This window comes from Salvelinus fontinalis, chromosome 6 (assembly GCF_029448725.1).
Source record: "Salvelinus fontinalis isolate EN_2023a chromosome 6, ASM2944872v1, whole genome shotgun sequence".
Classification (NCBI taxonomy): Eukaryota; Metazoa; Chordata; class Actinopteri; order Salmoniformes; family Salmonidae; genus Salvelinus; species Salvelinus fontinalis.
This window is the reverse complement of record NC_074670.1, coordinates 81,128,040-81,143,864: the sequence shown is the minus strand read 5'-3', so window position 1 is coordinate 81,143,864 and position 15,825 is coordinate 81,128,040. Positions and strand designations below refer to the sequence as shown.

The following is a 15,825-nucleotide window of genomic DNA, read 5'->3' as shown; positions in this document are numbered from 1 at the left end:
TCCATTTAAGAATGATGGAGGTCACTGTGTTCTTGGGGACCTTCAATGCTGCAGAAATGTTTTGGTACCCTTCCCCAGATCTGTGTCTTCTACACAATCCTGTCTCAGAGCTCAACGACAATTCCTTTGACCTCATGACTTGGTTTTTGCTCTGACGTGCACTGTCAACTGTGAGACCTTATATAGACAGGTGTCTGCCTTTCCAAATCATGTCCAATCAAATGAATTTACCACAGGTGGACTCCAATCAAGTTGTAGAAACATCTCAAGGATGATCAATGAAAACAGGATGCACCTGAGCTCCGAGTCTCATAGCAAAGGGTCTGAATACTAATGTAAATAAGGTATTTCTGTTGAAAAAATATATATAAATTAGCAAATTTGTCATCGTGGGGTATTGTGATGTCATCATGGGGTATTGTGATGTCATCGTGGGGTATTGTGATGTCATCATGTGGTATTGTGATGTCATCATGTGGTATTGTGATGTCATCATGGGGTATTGTGTGTAGATTGCTGAGGACATTGTTTTATTTAATCCATTTTAGAATAATGCTGTAACGTAACAAAATGTGGAAAAAGTCCAGGGGTTTGAATACTTTCAGAATGCTCTGTATCTATATCTCTCCTCTCCTTCTCCTCTCCTTCTCATCTCCTTCTCCTCTCCTTCTCCTCTCCTTCACCTCTCCTTCACCTCTCCTTCTCCTCTCCTTCTCCTCTCCTTCTCCTCTTCTTCACCTCTCCTTCACCTCTCCTTCACCTCTCCTTCTCCTCTCCTTCTCATCTCCTTCTCCTCTCCTTCACCTCTCCTTCACCTCTCCTTCTCATCTCCTTCTCCTCTCCTTCACCTCTCCTTCACCTCTCCTTCTCCTCTCCTTCTCCTCTCCTTCACCTCTCCTTCTCATCTCCTTCACCTCTCCTTCACCTCTCCTTCACCTCTCCTTCTCATCTCCTTCTCCTCTCCTTCACCTCTCCTTCACCTCTCCTTCACCTCTCCTTCAACTGCCTGTATGTAAATGTCAACTGCCTCAGTCAGTCTGATGAATCACCTAGTTCTCTCTCGCTTTTTCTCTGTCTCCCTGTCTCTCTCCATGTCTGTCTCATTTCTCTGTCTCCCTTTCTCTCTCCCTGTCTGTCTCTGTCTCATTTCTCTGTCTCCCTTTCTCTCTCCCTGTCTGTCTCTGTCTCATTTCTCTCTCTCCCTGTCTCTCTCCCTGTCTGTCTCTGTCTCATTTCTCTCTCTCCATGTCTCTCTCCCTGTCTGTCTCTGTCTCATTTCTCTGTCTCCCTTTCTCTCTCCCTGTCTGTCTCTGTCTCATTTCTCTGTCTCCCTTTCTCTCTCCCTGTCTCTCTCCCTGTCTGTCTCATTTCTCTGTCTCCCTTTCTCTCTCCCTGTCTGTCTCTGTCTCATTTCTCTGTCTCCCTGTCTGTCTCCCTGTCTCTCTCCATGTCTGTCTCATTTCTCTGTCTCCCTGTCTCTCTCCCTGTCTGTCTCTGTCTCATTTCTCTGTCTCCCTTTCTCTCTCCCTGTCTGTCTCTGTCTCATTTCTCTGTCTCCCTTTCTCTCTCCCTGTCTGTCTCTGTCTCATTTCTCTGTCTAATTTCTCTGTCTCTGTGTCTGTCTCTGTCTCATTTCTCTGTCTCCCTGTCTGTCTCCCTGTCTGTCTCTGTCTCATTTCTCTGTCTCTCTGTCTCTCTCCATGTCTGTCTCATTTCTCTGTCTCTTTATCTGTTTCTGTCTCCCTGTCTGTCTCCCTGTCTCTCTCCATGTCTGTCTCATTTCTCTGTCTCTGTCGCTCTGTCTGTTTCTGGCTCCCTGTCTCTCTCAATGTCTGTCTCTGTCTCATTTAGCTGTCTCTATCTCCCTATCTGTCTCCCTCTGTTTCATTTATCTGTCTCCCTGTCTGTCTCTGTCTACCTGTCTGTCTCTGTCTCACTTATCTGTCTCTGTCTCCCGGTTTGTCTCCCTCTGTCTCATTTATCTGTCTCCCTGTCTGTCTCTGTCTACCTGTCTGTCTCTGTCTCACTTATCTGTCTCCGTCTCCCGGTCTGTCTCCCTCTGTCTCATTTATCTGTCTACCTGTATGTCCCTGTCTCATTTCTCTGTCTCTCTTTCCCTGTCTGTCTCTGTCTCATTTCTCTGTCTCTGTCTCCCTGTCTGTCTCTGTCTAATTTCTCTGTCTCTGTCTAATGTCTCTGTCTCTGTCTCTGTCTAATGTCTCTGTCTACCTGTTTGTCTCTGTCTACCTGTTTGTCTCTGTCTACCTGTCTGTCTCTGTCTAATGTCTCTGTCTACCGTTCTGTCTCTGTCTCCCTGTCTGTCTCTGTCTAATGTCTCTGTCTACCGTTCTGTCTCTGTCTCCCTGTCTGTCTCTGTTTCATATCTCTGTCTACCGTTCTGTCTCTGTCTACCTGTCTGTCTCTGTCTAATTTCTCTGTCTCCATGTCTGTCTAATGTCTCTGTCTACAGTTCTGTCTCTGTCTCCCTGTCTGTCTCTGTCTAATGTCTCTGTCTACCTGTCTGTCTCTGTCTAATTTCCCTGTCTCCCTGTCTGTCTCTGTCTACCTGTCTGTCTCTGTCTAATGTCCCTGTCTCCCTGTCTGTCTCTGTCTACCTGCCTGTCTCTGTCTAATGTCCCTGTCTCCCTGTCTGTCTCTGTCTACCTGTCTGTCTCTGTCTAATTTCCCTGTCTCCCTGTCTGTCTCTGTCTACCTGTCTGTCTCTGTCTAATTTCTCTGTCTCCATGTCTGTCTAATGTCTCTGTCTACCTGTCTGTCTCTGTCTAATTTCCCTGTCTCCCTGTCTGTCTCTGTCTACCTGTCTGTCTCTGTCTAATTTCTCTGTCTCCATGTCTGTCTAATGTCTCTGTCTACCGTTCTGTCTCTGTCTACCTGTCTGTCTCTGTCTAATTTCCCTGTCTCCCTGTCTGTCTCTGTCTACCTGTCTGTCTCTGTCTAATGTCTCTGTCTACCGTTCTGTCTCTGTCTAATTTCTCTGTCTATCTGTCTGTCTCTGTCTACCTGTCTGTCTGTCTAATTTCTCTGTCTCTGTCTACCTGTCTGTCTCTGTCTCTGTTTACCTGTCTGTCTAATGTCTCTGTCTCTGTCTACCTGTCTGTCTCTGTCTAATTTCTCTGTCTATCTGTCTGTCTCTGTCTACCTGTCTGTCTGTCTAATTTCTCTGTCTCTGTCTACCTGTCTGTCTAATGTCTCTGTCTACCTGTCTGTCTCTGTCTACCTGTTTTTCTCTGTCTAATTTCTCTGTCTAATGTCTCTGTCTAATGTCTCTGTCTACCTGTCTGTCTCTGTCTACCTGTCTGTCTCTGTCTGTCTCTGCCTAATGTCTCTGTCTCTGTCTACCTGTCTGTCTCTGTCTAATGTCTCTGTCTCTGTCTAATGTCTCTGTCTACCTGTTTGTCTCTGTCTACCTGTCTGTCTCTGTCTAATGTCTCTGTCTCTGTCTAATGTCTCTGTCTACCTGTCTGTCTCTGTCTAATGTCTCTGTCTACCGTTCTGTCTCTGTCTACCGTTCTGTCTCTGTCTACCTGTCTGTCTCTGTCTACCTGTCTGTCTCTGTCTAATTTCCCTGTCTCCCTGTCTGTCTCTGTCTACCTGTCTGTCTCTGTCTAATGTCTCTGTCTACCTGTCTGTCTCTGTCTCCCTGTCTGTCTCTGTGTCTCCTGCCATGCTTCAGACAGTATCAGACTTCTTTAACTTAGTGAATGTACCTTAATGAATTTTAAACTCTCTTTGACATCATCATCCTTCCTTATGATTTAATGTATTTCTCTGACTTCAAATCCAGCATGTTTATGTGTTCTGTGTTGTCCTGAGGAGCATAACACTGTGTTTCCTAGCTGGAGAGTTCTGTGTTGTCCCGAGGCGCATAACACTGTGTTTCCTAGCTGGAGAGTTCTGTGTTGTCCTGAGGAGCATAACACTGTGTTTCCTAGCTGGAGAGTTCTGTGTTGTCCTGAGGAGCATAACACTGTGTTTCCTAGCTGGAGAGTTCTGTGTTGTCCTGAGGAGCATAACACTGTGTTTCCTAGCTGGAGAGTTCTGTGTTGTCCTGAGGAGCATAACACTGTGTTTCCTAGCTGGAGAGTTCTGTGTTGTCCTGAGGAGCATAACACTGTGTTTCCTAGCTGGAGAGTTCTGTGTTGTCCTGAGGAGCATAACACTGTGTTTCCTAGCTGGAGAGTTCCGTGTTGTCCCGGGGATCATAACACTGTGTTTCCTAGCTGGAGAGTTCTGTGTTGTCCTGAGGAGCATAACACTGTGTTTCCTAGCTGGAGAGTTCTGTGTTGTCCTGAGGAGCATAACACTGTGTTTCCTAGCTGGAGAGTTCTGTGTTGTCCTGAGGAGCATAACACTGTGTTTCCTAGCTGGAGAGTTCTGTGTTGTCCTGAGGAGCATAACACTGTGTTTCCTAGCTGGAGAGTTCTGTGTTGTCCCGAGGAGCATAACACTGTGTTTCCTAGCTGGAGAGTTCTGTGTTGTCCCGAGGAGCATAACACTGTGTTTCCTAGCTGGAGAGTTCTGTGTTGTCCTGAGGAGCATAACACTGTGTTTCCTAGCTGGAGAGTAACTCTCTGTCTGTCTCTTGCAGGACTCGAGGGCTTACTATCACCTGCTGAACATGATCGCTCCTGACGGCAGCAAAGAGGGCGGGCAGCGCATTGAAATCAACATGTCTGGATATAATGTGAGTCCCCTTTAAATCAACATGTCTGATATAATGTGAGTCCCCTTTAAATCAACATGTCTGATATAATGTGAGTCCCCCTTTAAATCAACATGTCTGATACAATGTGAGTCCCCCTTTAAATCAACATGTCTGGATATAATGTGAGTCCCCTTTAAATCAACATGTCTGATATAATGTGAGTCCCCCTTTAAATCAACATGTCTGATACAATGTGAGTCCCCCTTTAAATCAACATGTCTGGATACAATGTGAGTCCCCTTTAAATCAACATGTCTGATATAATGTGAGTCCCCTTTAAATCAACATGTCTGATATAATGTGAGTCCCCTTTAAATCAACATGTCTGATATAATGTGAGTCCCCCTTTAAATCAACATGTCTGATATATGAACCCAACTTCCTGTAAAGTTCATGTGAACCCAACTTCCTGTAGAGTTCATGTGAACCCAACTTCCTGTAGAGTTCATGTGAACCCAACTTCCTGTAGAGTTCATGTGAACCCAACTTCCTGTAGAGTTCATGTGAACCCAACTTCCTGTAGAGTTCATGTCAACCCAACTTCCTGTAGAGTTCATGTGAACCCAACTTCCTGTAGAGTTCATGTGAACCCAACTTCCTGTAGAGTTCATGTCAACCCAACTTCCTGTAGAGTTCATGTCAACCCAACTTCCTGTAGAGTTCATGTGAACCCAACTTCCTGTAGAGTTCATGTGAACCCAACTTCCTGTAGAGTTCATGTGAACCCAACTTCCTGTAGAGTTCATGTCAACCCAACTTCCTGTAGAGTTCATGTCAACCCAACTTCCTGTAGAGTTCATGTGAACCCAACTTCCTGTAGAGTTCATGTGAACCCAACTTCCTGTAGAGTTCATGTGAACCCAACTTCCTGTAGAGTTCATGTGAACCCAACTTCCTGTAGAGTTCATGTCAACCCAACTTCCTGTAGAGTTCATGTCAACCCAACTTCCTGTAGAGTTCATGTCAACCCAACTTCCTGTAGAGTTCATGTCAACCCAACTTCCTGTAGAGTTCATGTCAACCCAACTTCCTGTAGAGTTCATGTCAACCCAACTTCCTGTAGAATTCATGTCAACCCAACTTCCTGTAGAGTTCATGTCAACCCAACTTCCTGTAGAGTTCATGTCAACCCAACTTCCTGTAGAGTTCATGTCAACCCAACTTCCTGTAGAGTTCATGTCAACCCAACTTGAACATAAAAGATGCTAAACTGAGAGACTTTGAAAATCAAACCCCTCCTTATTCCAGGACTGAGTCCTCCTGCCTTTCTTCTTCTGGCATGGTCAACACGTGAAGTGCCTCATTTCCTGTGTTACACAATCAGACCCATAATGAGCTACTGCTCCTTTGTTGTCTATTATCCAATCAGAGAGCAGGACTCCTGTACATGTAGCCAATCAGAGGGCAAGGCTCAGTACATGATTCAGCAGAGCACGTAAGCTGGGAACACTTCCTGGAAAGACCTGGCAGAGAGAGAGTGGGACTGACGTACGGGGAAGAAGGGAGGGTGATCGAGAGAATGATGGGACTGAGGGAGGGTGATCGAGAGAATGATGGGACAGAGAGAGAGGGAGATGGGAAGAAGACAGGGACAGAGAGGGAGATAGGAAGGAGGGAGAGATAGAGAGATAGGAGGGAAGAAAGGAGAGAAGGAATGAGACAGGGAGAGACATGAAGAAGAAAGGAGAGAGGGAATGAGACATGAAGACAGGGAGAGACATGAAGACAGGGAGAGACATGAAGACAGGGAGAGACATGAAGAAAGGAGAGAGGGAATGAGACAGGGAGAGACATGATGAAGAAAGGAGAGAGGGAATGAGACATGAAGACAGGAGAGAGGGAATGAGACATGAAGACAGGGAGAGACATGAAGAAAGGAGAGAGGGAATGAGACATGAAGAGATATGATGAAGAAAGGAGAGAGGGAATGAGACATGAAGAAAGGAGAGAGGGAATGAGACAGGGAGAAAGGAGAGAGGGAATGAGACAGGGAGAGACATGAAGAAAGGAGAGAGGGAATGAGACAGGAAGAGATATGATGAAGAAAGGAGAGAGGGAATGAGACAGGGAAAGACATGAAGAAAGGAGAGAGGGAATGAGACAGGGAAAGACATGAAGAAAGGAGAGAGGGAATGAGACATGGAGAGACATGATGAAGAAAGGAGAGAGGGAATGAGACATGAAGAGATATGATGAAGAAAGGAGAGAGGGAATGAGACATGAAGAGATATGATGAAGAAAGGAGAGAGGGAATGAGACATGAAGAAAGAAGAGAGGGAATGAGACAGGGAGAGACATGAAGAAAGGAGAGAGGGAATGAGACATGAAGAAAGGAGAGAGGGAATGAGACAGGGAGAAAGGAGAGAGGGAATGAGACAGGGAGAGACATGAAGAAAGGAGAGAGGGAATGAGACATGGAGAGATATGATGAAGAAAGGAGACGGAGAGACAGGAGGAAAAATAAGGTTTCCTGTATTTTAAATAGCTCTTGGCACTTGGTAACAGATAGGACAGTGTTTCGAATCACTGACTAATGTGTGTGTGTGTGTGTGTGTGTGTGTGTGTGTGTGTGTGTGTGTGTGTGTGTGTGTGTGTGTGTGTGTGTGTGTGTGTGTGTGTGTGTGTGTGTGTGTGTGTGTGTGTGTGTGTGATTTAGAGAGCTTCTGTAGGACTGTAATATAGTAATGGCCCTTCACAGCTGCTGTAGCTCTACCCTCAGAGCCCCAGATGATACCAGTCAGCTCTGTCTCTGTAGCTCTACCCTCAGAGCCCCAGATGATACCAGTCAGCTCTGTCTCTGTAGCTCTACCCTCAGAGCCCCAGATGATACCAGTCAGCTCTGTCTCTGTAGCTCTACCCTCAGAGCCCCAGATGATACCAGTCAGCTCTGTCTCTGTAGCTCTACCCTCAGAGCCCCAGATGATACCAGTCAGCTCTGTCTCTGTAGCTCTACCCTCAGAGCCCCAGATGATACCAGTCAGCTCTGTCTCTGTAGCTCTACCCTCAGAGCCCCAGATGATACCAGTCAGCTCTGTCTCTGTAGCTCTACCCTCAGAGCCCCAGATGATACCAGTCAGCTCTGTCTCTGTAGCTCTACCCTCAGAGCCCCAGATGATACCAGTCAGCTCTGTCTCTGTAGCTCTACCCTCAGAGCCCCAGATGATACCAGTCAGCTCTGTCTCTGTAGCTCTACCCTCAGAGCCCCAGATGATACCAGTCAGCTCTGTCTCTGTAGCTCTACCCTCAGAGCCCCAGATGATACCAGTCAGCTCTGTCTCTGTAGCTCTACCCTCAGAGCCCCAGATGATACCAGTCAGCTCTGTCTCTGTAGCTCTACCCTCAGAGCCCCAGATGATACCAGTCAGCTCTGTCTCTGTAGCTCTACCCTCAGAGCCCAAGATGATTCCAGTCAGCTCTGTCTCTGTAGCTCTACCCTCAGAGCTCCAGATGATACCAGTCAGCCCTGTCTCTGTAGCTCTACCCTCAGAGCCCCAGATGATACCAGTCAGCTCTGTCTCTGTAGCTCTACCCTCAGAGCCCCAGATGATACCAGTCAGCTCTGTCTCTGTAGCTCTACCCTCAGAGCCCCAGATGATTCCAGTCAGCTCTGTCTCTGTAGCTCTACCCTCAGAGCCCCAGATGATACCAGTCAGCTCTGTCTCTGTAGCTCTACCCTCAGAGCCCCAGATGATACCAGTCAGCTCTGTCTCTGTAGCTCTACCCTCAGAGCCCCAGATGATACCAGTCAGCTCTGTCTCTGTAGCTCTACCCTCAGAGCCCCAGATGATACCAGTCAGCTCTGTCTCTGTAGCTCTACCCTCAGAGCCCCAGATGATACCAGTCAGCTCTGTCTCTGTAGCTCTACCCTCAGAGCCCCAGATGATACCAGTCAGCTCTGTCTCTGTAGCTCTACCCTCAGAGCCCCAGATGATACCAGTCAGCTCTGTCTCTGTAGCTCTACCCTCAGAGCCCCAGATGATACCAGTCAGCTCTGTCTCTGTAGCTCTACCCTCAGAGCCCCAGATGATACCAGTCAGCTCTGTCTCTGTAGCTCTACCCTCAGAGCCCCAGATGATACCAGTCAGCTCTGTCTCTGTAGCTCTACCCTCAGAGCCCCAGATGATACCAGTCAGCTCTGTCTCTGTAGCTCTACCCTCAGAGCCCCAGATGATACCAGTCAGCTCTGTCTCTGTAGCTCTACCCTCAGAGCCCCAGATGATACCAGTCAGCTCTGTCTCTGTAGCTCTACCCTCAGAGCCCCAGATGATACCAGTCAGCTCTGTCTCTGTAGCTCTACCCTCAGAGCCCCAGATGATACCAGTCAGCTCTGTCTCTGTAGCTCTACCCTCAGAGCCCAAGATGATTCCAGTCAGCTCTGTCTCTGTAGCTCTACCCTCAGAGCTCCAGATGATACCAGTCAGCCCTGTCTCTGTAGCTCTACCCTCAGAGCCCCAGATGATACCAGTCAGCCCTGTCTCTGTAGCTCTACCCTCAGAGCCCCAGATGATACCAGTCAGCTCTGTCTCTGTAGCTCTACCCTCAGAGCCCCAGATGATTCCAGTCAGCTCTGTCTCTGTAGCTCTACCCTCAGAGCCCCAGATGATACCAGTCAGCTCTGTCTCTGTAGCTCTACCCTCAGAGCCCCAGATGATACCAGTCAGCTCTGTCTCTGTAGCTCTACCCTCAGAGCCCCAGATGATACCAGTCAGCTCTGTCTCTGTAGCTCTACCCTCAGAGCCCCAGATGATTCCAGTCAGCTCTGTCTCTGTAGCTCTACCCTCAGAGCCCCAGATGATACCAGTCAGCTCTGTCTCTGTAGCTCTACCCTCAGAGCCCCAGATGATTCCAGTCAGCTCTGTCTCTGTAGCTCTACCCTCAGAGCCCCAGATGAATCCAGTCAGCTCTGTCTCTGTAGCTCTACCCTCAGAGCCCCAGATGATATCAGTCAGCTCTGTCTCTGTAGCTCTACCCTCAGAGCCCCAGATGATACCAGTCAGCTCTGTCTCTGTAGCTCTACCCTCAGAGCCCCAGATGATACCAGTCAGCTCTGTCTCTGTAGCTCTACCCTCAGAGCCCCAGATGATACCAGTCAGCTCTGTCTCTGTAGCTCTACCCTCAGAGCCCCAGATGATACCAGTCAGCTCTGTCTCTGTAGCTCTACCCTCAGAGCCCCAGATGATACCAGTCAGCTCTGTCTCTGTAGCTCTACCCTCAGAGCCCCAGATGATACCAGTCAGCTCTGTCTCTGTAGCTCTACCCTCAGAGCCCCAGATGATACCAGTCAGCTCTGTCTCTGTAGCTCTACCCTCAGAGCCCCAGATGATACCAGGCAGCTCTGTCTCTGTAGCTCTACCCTCAGAGCCCCAGATGATACCAGTCAGCTCTGTCTCTGTAGCTCTACCCTCAGAGCCCCAGATGATACCAGTCAGCTCTGTCTCTGTAGCTCTACCCTCAGAGCCCCAGATGATTCCAGTCAGCTCTGTCTCTGTAGCTCTACCCTCAGAGCTCCAGATGATACCAGTCAGCTCTGTCTCTGTAGCTCTACCCTCAGAGCCCCAGATGATACCAGTCAGCTCTGTCTCTGTAGCTCTACCCTCAGAGCCCCAGATGATACCAGTCAGCTCTGTCTCTGTAGCTCTACCCTCAGAGCCCCAGATGATACCAGTCAGCTCTGTCTCTGTAGCTCTACCCTCAGAGCCCCAGATGATACCAGTCAGCTCTGTCTCTGTAGCTCTACCCTCAGAGCCCCAGATGATACCAGTCAGCTCTGTCTCTGTAGCTCTACCCTCAGAGCCCCAGATGATACCAGTCAGCTCTGTCTCTGTAGCTCTACCCTCAGAGCCCCAGATGATACCAGTCAGCTCTGTCTCTGTAGCTCTACCCTCAGAGCCCCAGATGATACCAGTCAGCTCTGTCTCTGTAGCTCTACCCTCAGAGCCCCAGATGATACCAGTCAGCTCTGTCTCTGTAGCTCTACCCTCAGAGCCCCAGATGATACCAGTCAGCTCTGTCTCTGTAGCTCTACCCTCAGAGCCCCAGATGATACCAGTCAGCTCTGTCTCTGTAGCTCTACCCTCAGAGCCCCAGATGATACCAGTCAGCTCTGTCTCTGTAGCTCTACCCTCAGAGCCCCAGATGATTCCAGTCAGCTCTGTCTCTGTAGCTCTACCCTCAGAGCCCCAGATGATACCAGTCAGCTCTGTCTCTGTAGCTCTACCCTCAGAGCCCCAGATGATACCAGTCAGCTCTGTCTCTGTAGCTCTACCCTCAGAGCCCCAGATGATACCAGTCAGCTCTGTCTCTGTAGCTCTACCCTCAGAGCCCCAGATGATACCAGTCAGCTCTGTCTCTGTAGCTCTACCCTCAGAGCCCCAGATGATACCAGTCAGCTCTGTCTCTGTAGCTCTACCCTCAGAGCCCCAGATGATACCAGTCAGCTCTGTCTCTGTAGCTCTACCCTCAGAGCCCCAGATGATACCAGTCAGCTCTGTCTCTGTAGCTCTACCCTCAGAGCCCCAGATGATACCAGTCAGCTCTGTCTCTGTAGCTCTACCCTCAGAGCCCCAGATGATACCAGTCAGCTCTGTCTCTGTAGCTCTACCCTCAGAGCCCCAGATGATATCCAGTCAGCTCTGTCTCTGTAGCTCTACCCTCAGAGCCCCAGATGATACCAGTCAGCTCTGTCTCTGTAGCTCTACCCTCAGAGCCCCAGATGATACCAGTCAGCTCTGTCTCTGTAGCTCTACCCTCAGAGCCCCAGATGATACCAGTCAGCTCTGTCTCTGTAGCTCTACCCTCAGAGCCCCAGATGATACCAGTCAGCTCTGTCTCTGTAGCTCTACCCTCAGAGCCCCAGATGATACCAGTCAGCTCTGTCTCTGTAGCTCTACCCTCAGAGCCCCAGATGATACCAGTCAGCTCTGTCTCTGTAGCTCTACCCTCAGAGCCCCAGATGATACCAGTCAGCTCTGTCTCTGTAGCTCTACCCTCAGAGCCCCAGATGATACCAGTCAGCTCTGTCTCTGTAGCTCTACCCTCAGAGCCCCAGATGATACCAGTCAGCTCTGTCTCTGTAGCTCTACCCTCAGAGCCCCAGATGATACCAGTCAGCTCTGTCTCTGTAGCTCTACCCTCAGAGCCCCAGATGATACCAGTCAGCTCTGTCTCTGTAGCTCTACCCTCAGAGCCCCAGATGATACCAGTCAGCTCTGTCTCTGTAGCTCTACCCTCAGAGCCCCAGATGATACCAGTCAGCTCTGTCTCTGTAGCTCTACCCTCAGAGCCCCAGATGATACCAGTCAGCTCTGTCTCTGTAGCTCTACCCTCAGAGCCCCAGATGATACCAGTCAGCTCTGTCTCTGTAGCTCTACCCTCAGAGCCCCAGATGATACCAGTCAGCTCTGTCTCTGTAGCTCTACCCTCAGAGCCCCAGATGATACCAGTCAGCTCTGTCTCTGTAGCTCTACCCTCAGAGCCCCAGATGATACCAGTCAGCTCTGTCTCTGTAGCTCTACCCTCAGAGCCCCAGATGATACCAGTCAGCTCTGTCTCTGTAGCTCTACCCTCAGAGCCCCAGATGATACCAGTCAGCTCTGTCTCTGTAGCTCTACCCTCAGAGCCCCAGATGATACCAGTCAGCTCTGTCTCTGTAGCTCTACCCTCAGAGCCCCAGATGATACCAGTCAGCTCTGTCTCTGTAGCTCTACCCTCAGAGCCCCAGATGATACCAGTCAGCTCTGTCTCTGTAGCTCTACCCTCAGAGCCCCAGATGATACCAGTCAGCTCTGTCTCTGTAGCTCTACCCTCAGAGCCCCAGATGATACCAGTCAGCTCTGTCTCTGTAGCTCTACCCTCAGAGCCCCAGATGATACCAGTCAGCTCTGTCTCTGTAGCTCTACCCTCAGAGCCCCAGATGATACCAGTCAGCTCTGTCTCTGTAGCTCTACCCTCAGAGCCCCAGATGATACCAGTCAGCTCTGTCTCTGTAGCTCTACCCTCAGAGCCCCAGATGATACCAGTCAGCTCTGTCTCTGTAGCTCTACCCTCAGAGCCCCAGATGATACCAGTCAGCTCTGTCTCTGTAGCTCTACCCTCAGAGCCCCAGATGATACCAGTCAGCTCTGTCTCTGTAGCTCTACCCTCAGAGCCCCAGATGATACCAGTCAGCTCTGTCTCTGTAGCTCTACCCTCAGAGCCCCAGATGATACCAGTCAGCTCTGTCTCTGTAGCTCTACCCTCAGAGCCCCAGATGATACCAGTCAGCTCTGTCTCTGTAGCTCTACCCTCAGAGCCCCAGATGATACCAGTCAGCTCTGTCTCTGTAGCTCTACCCTCAGAGCCCCAGATGATACCAGTCAGCTCTGTCTCTGTAGCTCTACCCTCAGAGCCCCAGATGATACCAGTCAGCTCTGTCTCTGTAGCTCTACCCTCAGAGCCCCAGATGATACCAGTCAGCTCTGTCTCTGTAGCTCTACCCTCAGAGCCCCAGATGATACCAGTCAGCTCTGTCTCTGTAGCTCTACCCTCAGAGCCCCAGATGATACCAGTCAGCTCTGTCTCTGTAGCTCTACCCTCAGAGCCCCAGATGATACCAGTCAGCTCTGTCTCTGTAGCTCTACCCTCAGAGCCCCAGATGATACCAGTCAGCTCTGTCTCTGTAGCTCTACCCTCAGAGCCCCAGATGATACCAGTCAGCTCTGTCTCTGTAGCTCTACCCTCAGAGCCCCAGATGATACCAGTCAGCTCTGTCTCTGTAGCTCTACCCTCAGAGCCCCAGATGATACCAGTCAGCTCTGTCTCTGTAGCTCTACCCTCAGAGCCCCAGATGATACCAGTCAGCTCTGTCTCTGTAGCTCTACCCTCAGAGCCCCAGATGATACCAGTCAGCTCTGTCTCTGTAGCTCTACCCTCAGAGCCCCAGATGATACCAGTCAGCTCTGTCTCTGTAGCTCTACCCTCAGAGCCCCAGATGATACCAGTCAGCTCTGTCTCTGTAGCTCTACCCTCAGAGCCCCAGATGATACCAGTCAGCTCTGTCTCTGTAGCTCTACCCTCAGAGCCCCAGATGATACCAGTCAGCTCTGTCTCTGTAGCTCTACCCTCAGAGCCCCAGATGATACCAGTCAGCTCTGTCTCTGTAGCTCTACCCTCAGAGCCCCAGATGATACCAGTCAGCTCTGTCTCTGTAGCTCTACCCTCAGAGCCCCAGATGATACCAGTCAGCTCTGTCTCTGTAGCTCTACCCTCAGAGCCCCAGATGATACCAGTCAGCTCTGTCTCTGTAGCTCTACCCTCAGAGCCCCAGATGATACCAGTCAGCTCTGTCTCTGTAGCTCTACCCTCAGAGCCCCAGATGATACCAGTCAGCTCTGTCTCTGTAGCTCTACCCTCAGAGCCCCAGATGATACCAGTCAGCTCTGTCTCTGTAGCTCTACCCTCAGAGCCCCAGATGATACCAGTCAGCTCTGTCTCTGTAGCTCTACCCTCAGAGCCCCAGATGATACCAGTCAGCTCTGTCTCTGTAGCTCTACCCTCAGAGCCCCAGATGATACCAGTCAGCTCTGTCTCTGTAGCTCTACCCTCAGAGCCCCAGATGATACCAGTCAGCTCTGTCTCTGTAGCTCTACCCTCAGAGCCCCAGATGATACCAGTCAGCTCTGTCTCTGTAGCTCTACCCTCAGAGCCCCAGATGATACCAGTCAGCTCTGTCTCTGTAGCTCTACCCTCAGAGCCCCAGATGATACCAGGCAGCTCTGTCTCTGTAGCTCTACCCTCAGAGCCCCAGATGATACCAGGCAGCTCTGTCTCTGTAGCTCTACCCTCAGAGCCCCAGATGATACCAGTCAGCTCTGTCTCTGTAGCTCTACCCTCAGAGCCCCAGATGATACCAGTCAGCTCTGTCTCTGTAGCTCTACCCTCAGAGCCCCAGATGATACCAGTCAGCTCTGTCTCTGTAGCTCTACCCTCAGAGCCCCAGATGATACCAGTCAGCTCTGTCTCTGTAGCTCTACCCTCAGAGCCCCAGATGATACCAGTCAGCTCTGTCTCTGTAGCTCTACCCTCAGAGCCCCAGATGATACCAGTCAGCTCTGTCTCTGTAGCTCTACCCTCAGAGCCCCAGATGATACCAGTCAGCTCTGTCTCTGTAGCTCTACCCTCAGAGCCCCAGATGATACCAGTCAGCTCTGTCTCTGTAGCTCTACCCTCAGAGCCCCAGATGATACCAGTCAGCTCTGTCTCTGTAGCTCTACCCTCAGAGCCAAAGATGATACCAGTCAGCTCTGTCTCTGTAGCTCTACCCTCAGAGCCCAAGATGATACCAGTCAGCTCTGTCTCTGTAGCTCTACCCTCAGAGCCCCAGATGATACCAGTCAGCTCTGTGTAGCTCTACCCTCAGAGCCCCAGATGATACCAGTCAGCTCTGTCTCTGTAGCTCTACCCTCAGAGCCCCAGATGATACCAGTCAGCTCTGTCTCTGTAGCTCTACCCTCAGAGCCCCAGATGATTCCAGTCAGCTCTGTCTCTGTAGCTCTACCCTCAGAGCCCCAGATGATACCAGTCAGCTCTGTCTCTGTAGCTCTACCCTCAGAGCCCCAGATGATACCAGTCAGCTCTGTCTCTGTAGCTCTACCCTCAGAGCCCCAGATGATACCAGTCAGCTCTGTCTCTGTAGCTCTACCCTCAGAGCCCCAGATGATACCAGTCAGCTCTGTCTCTGTAGCTCTACCCTCAGAGCCCCAGATGATACCAGTCAGCTCTGTCTCTGCAGCTCTACCCTCAGAGCCCCAGATGATATCAGTCAGCTCTGTCTCTGTAGCTCTACCCTCAGAGCCCCAGATGATACCAGTCAGCTCTGTCTCTGTAGCTCTACCCTCAGAGCCCCAGATGATACCAGTCAGCTCTGTCTCTGTAGCTCTACCCTCAGAGCCCCAGATGATACCAGTCAGCTCTGTCTCTGTAGCTCTACCCTCAGAGCCCCAGATGATACCAGTCAGCTCTGTCTCTGTAGCTCTACCCTCAGAGCCCCAGATGATACCAGTCAGCTCTGTCTCTGTAGCTCTACCCTCAGAGCCCCAGATGATACCAGTCAGCTCTGTCTC

At 50.1% G+C, this 15,825-nt stretch overlaps 1 protein-coding gene across 1 annotated transcript in view; it reads left to right on the top strand.

Moving 5' to 3' along the window:
- Positions 1 to 15,825, top strand: part of LOC129858525 (plastin-3-like) — a 101,213-nt gene that overhangs the window by 56,116 nt on the left and 29,272 nt on the right. Inside the window, exon 9 of the mRNA XM_055927830.1 lies at positions 4,610 to 4,705. Within this exon, the coding sequence (XP_055783805.1) occupies positions 4,610 to 4,705 (96 nt within the window). The remainder of the gene's footprint in view (positions 1 to 4,609; positions 4,706 to 15,825) is intronic.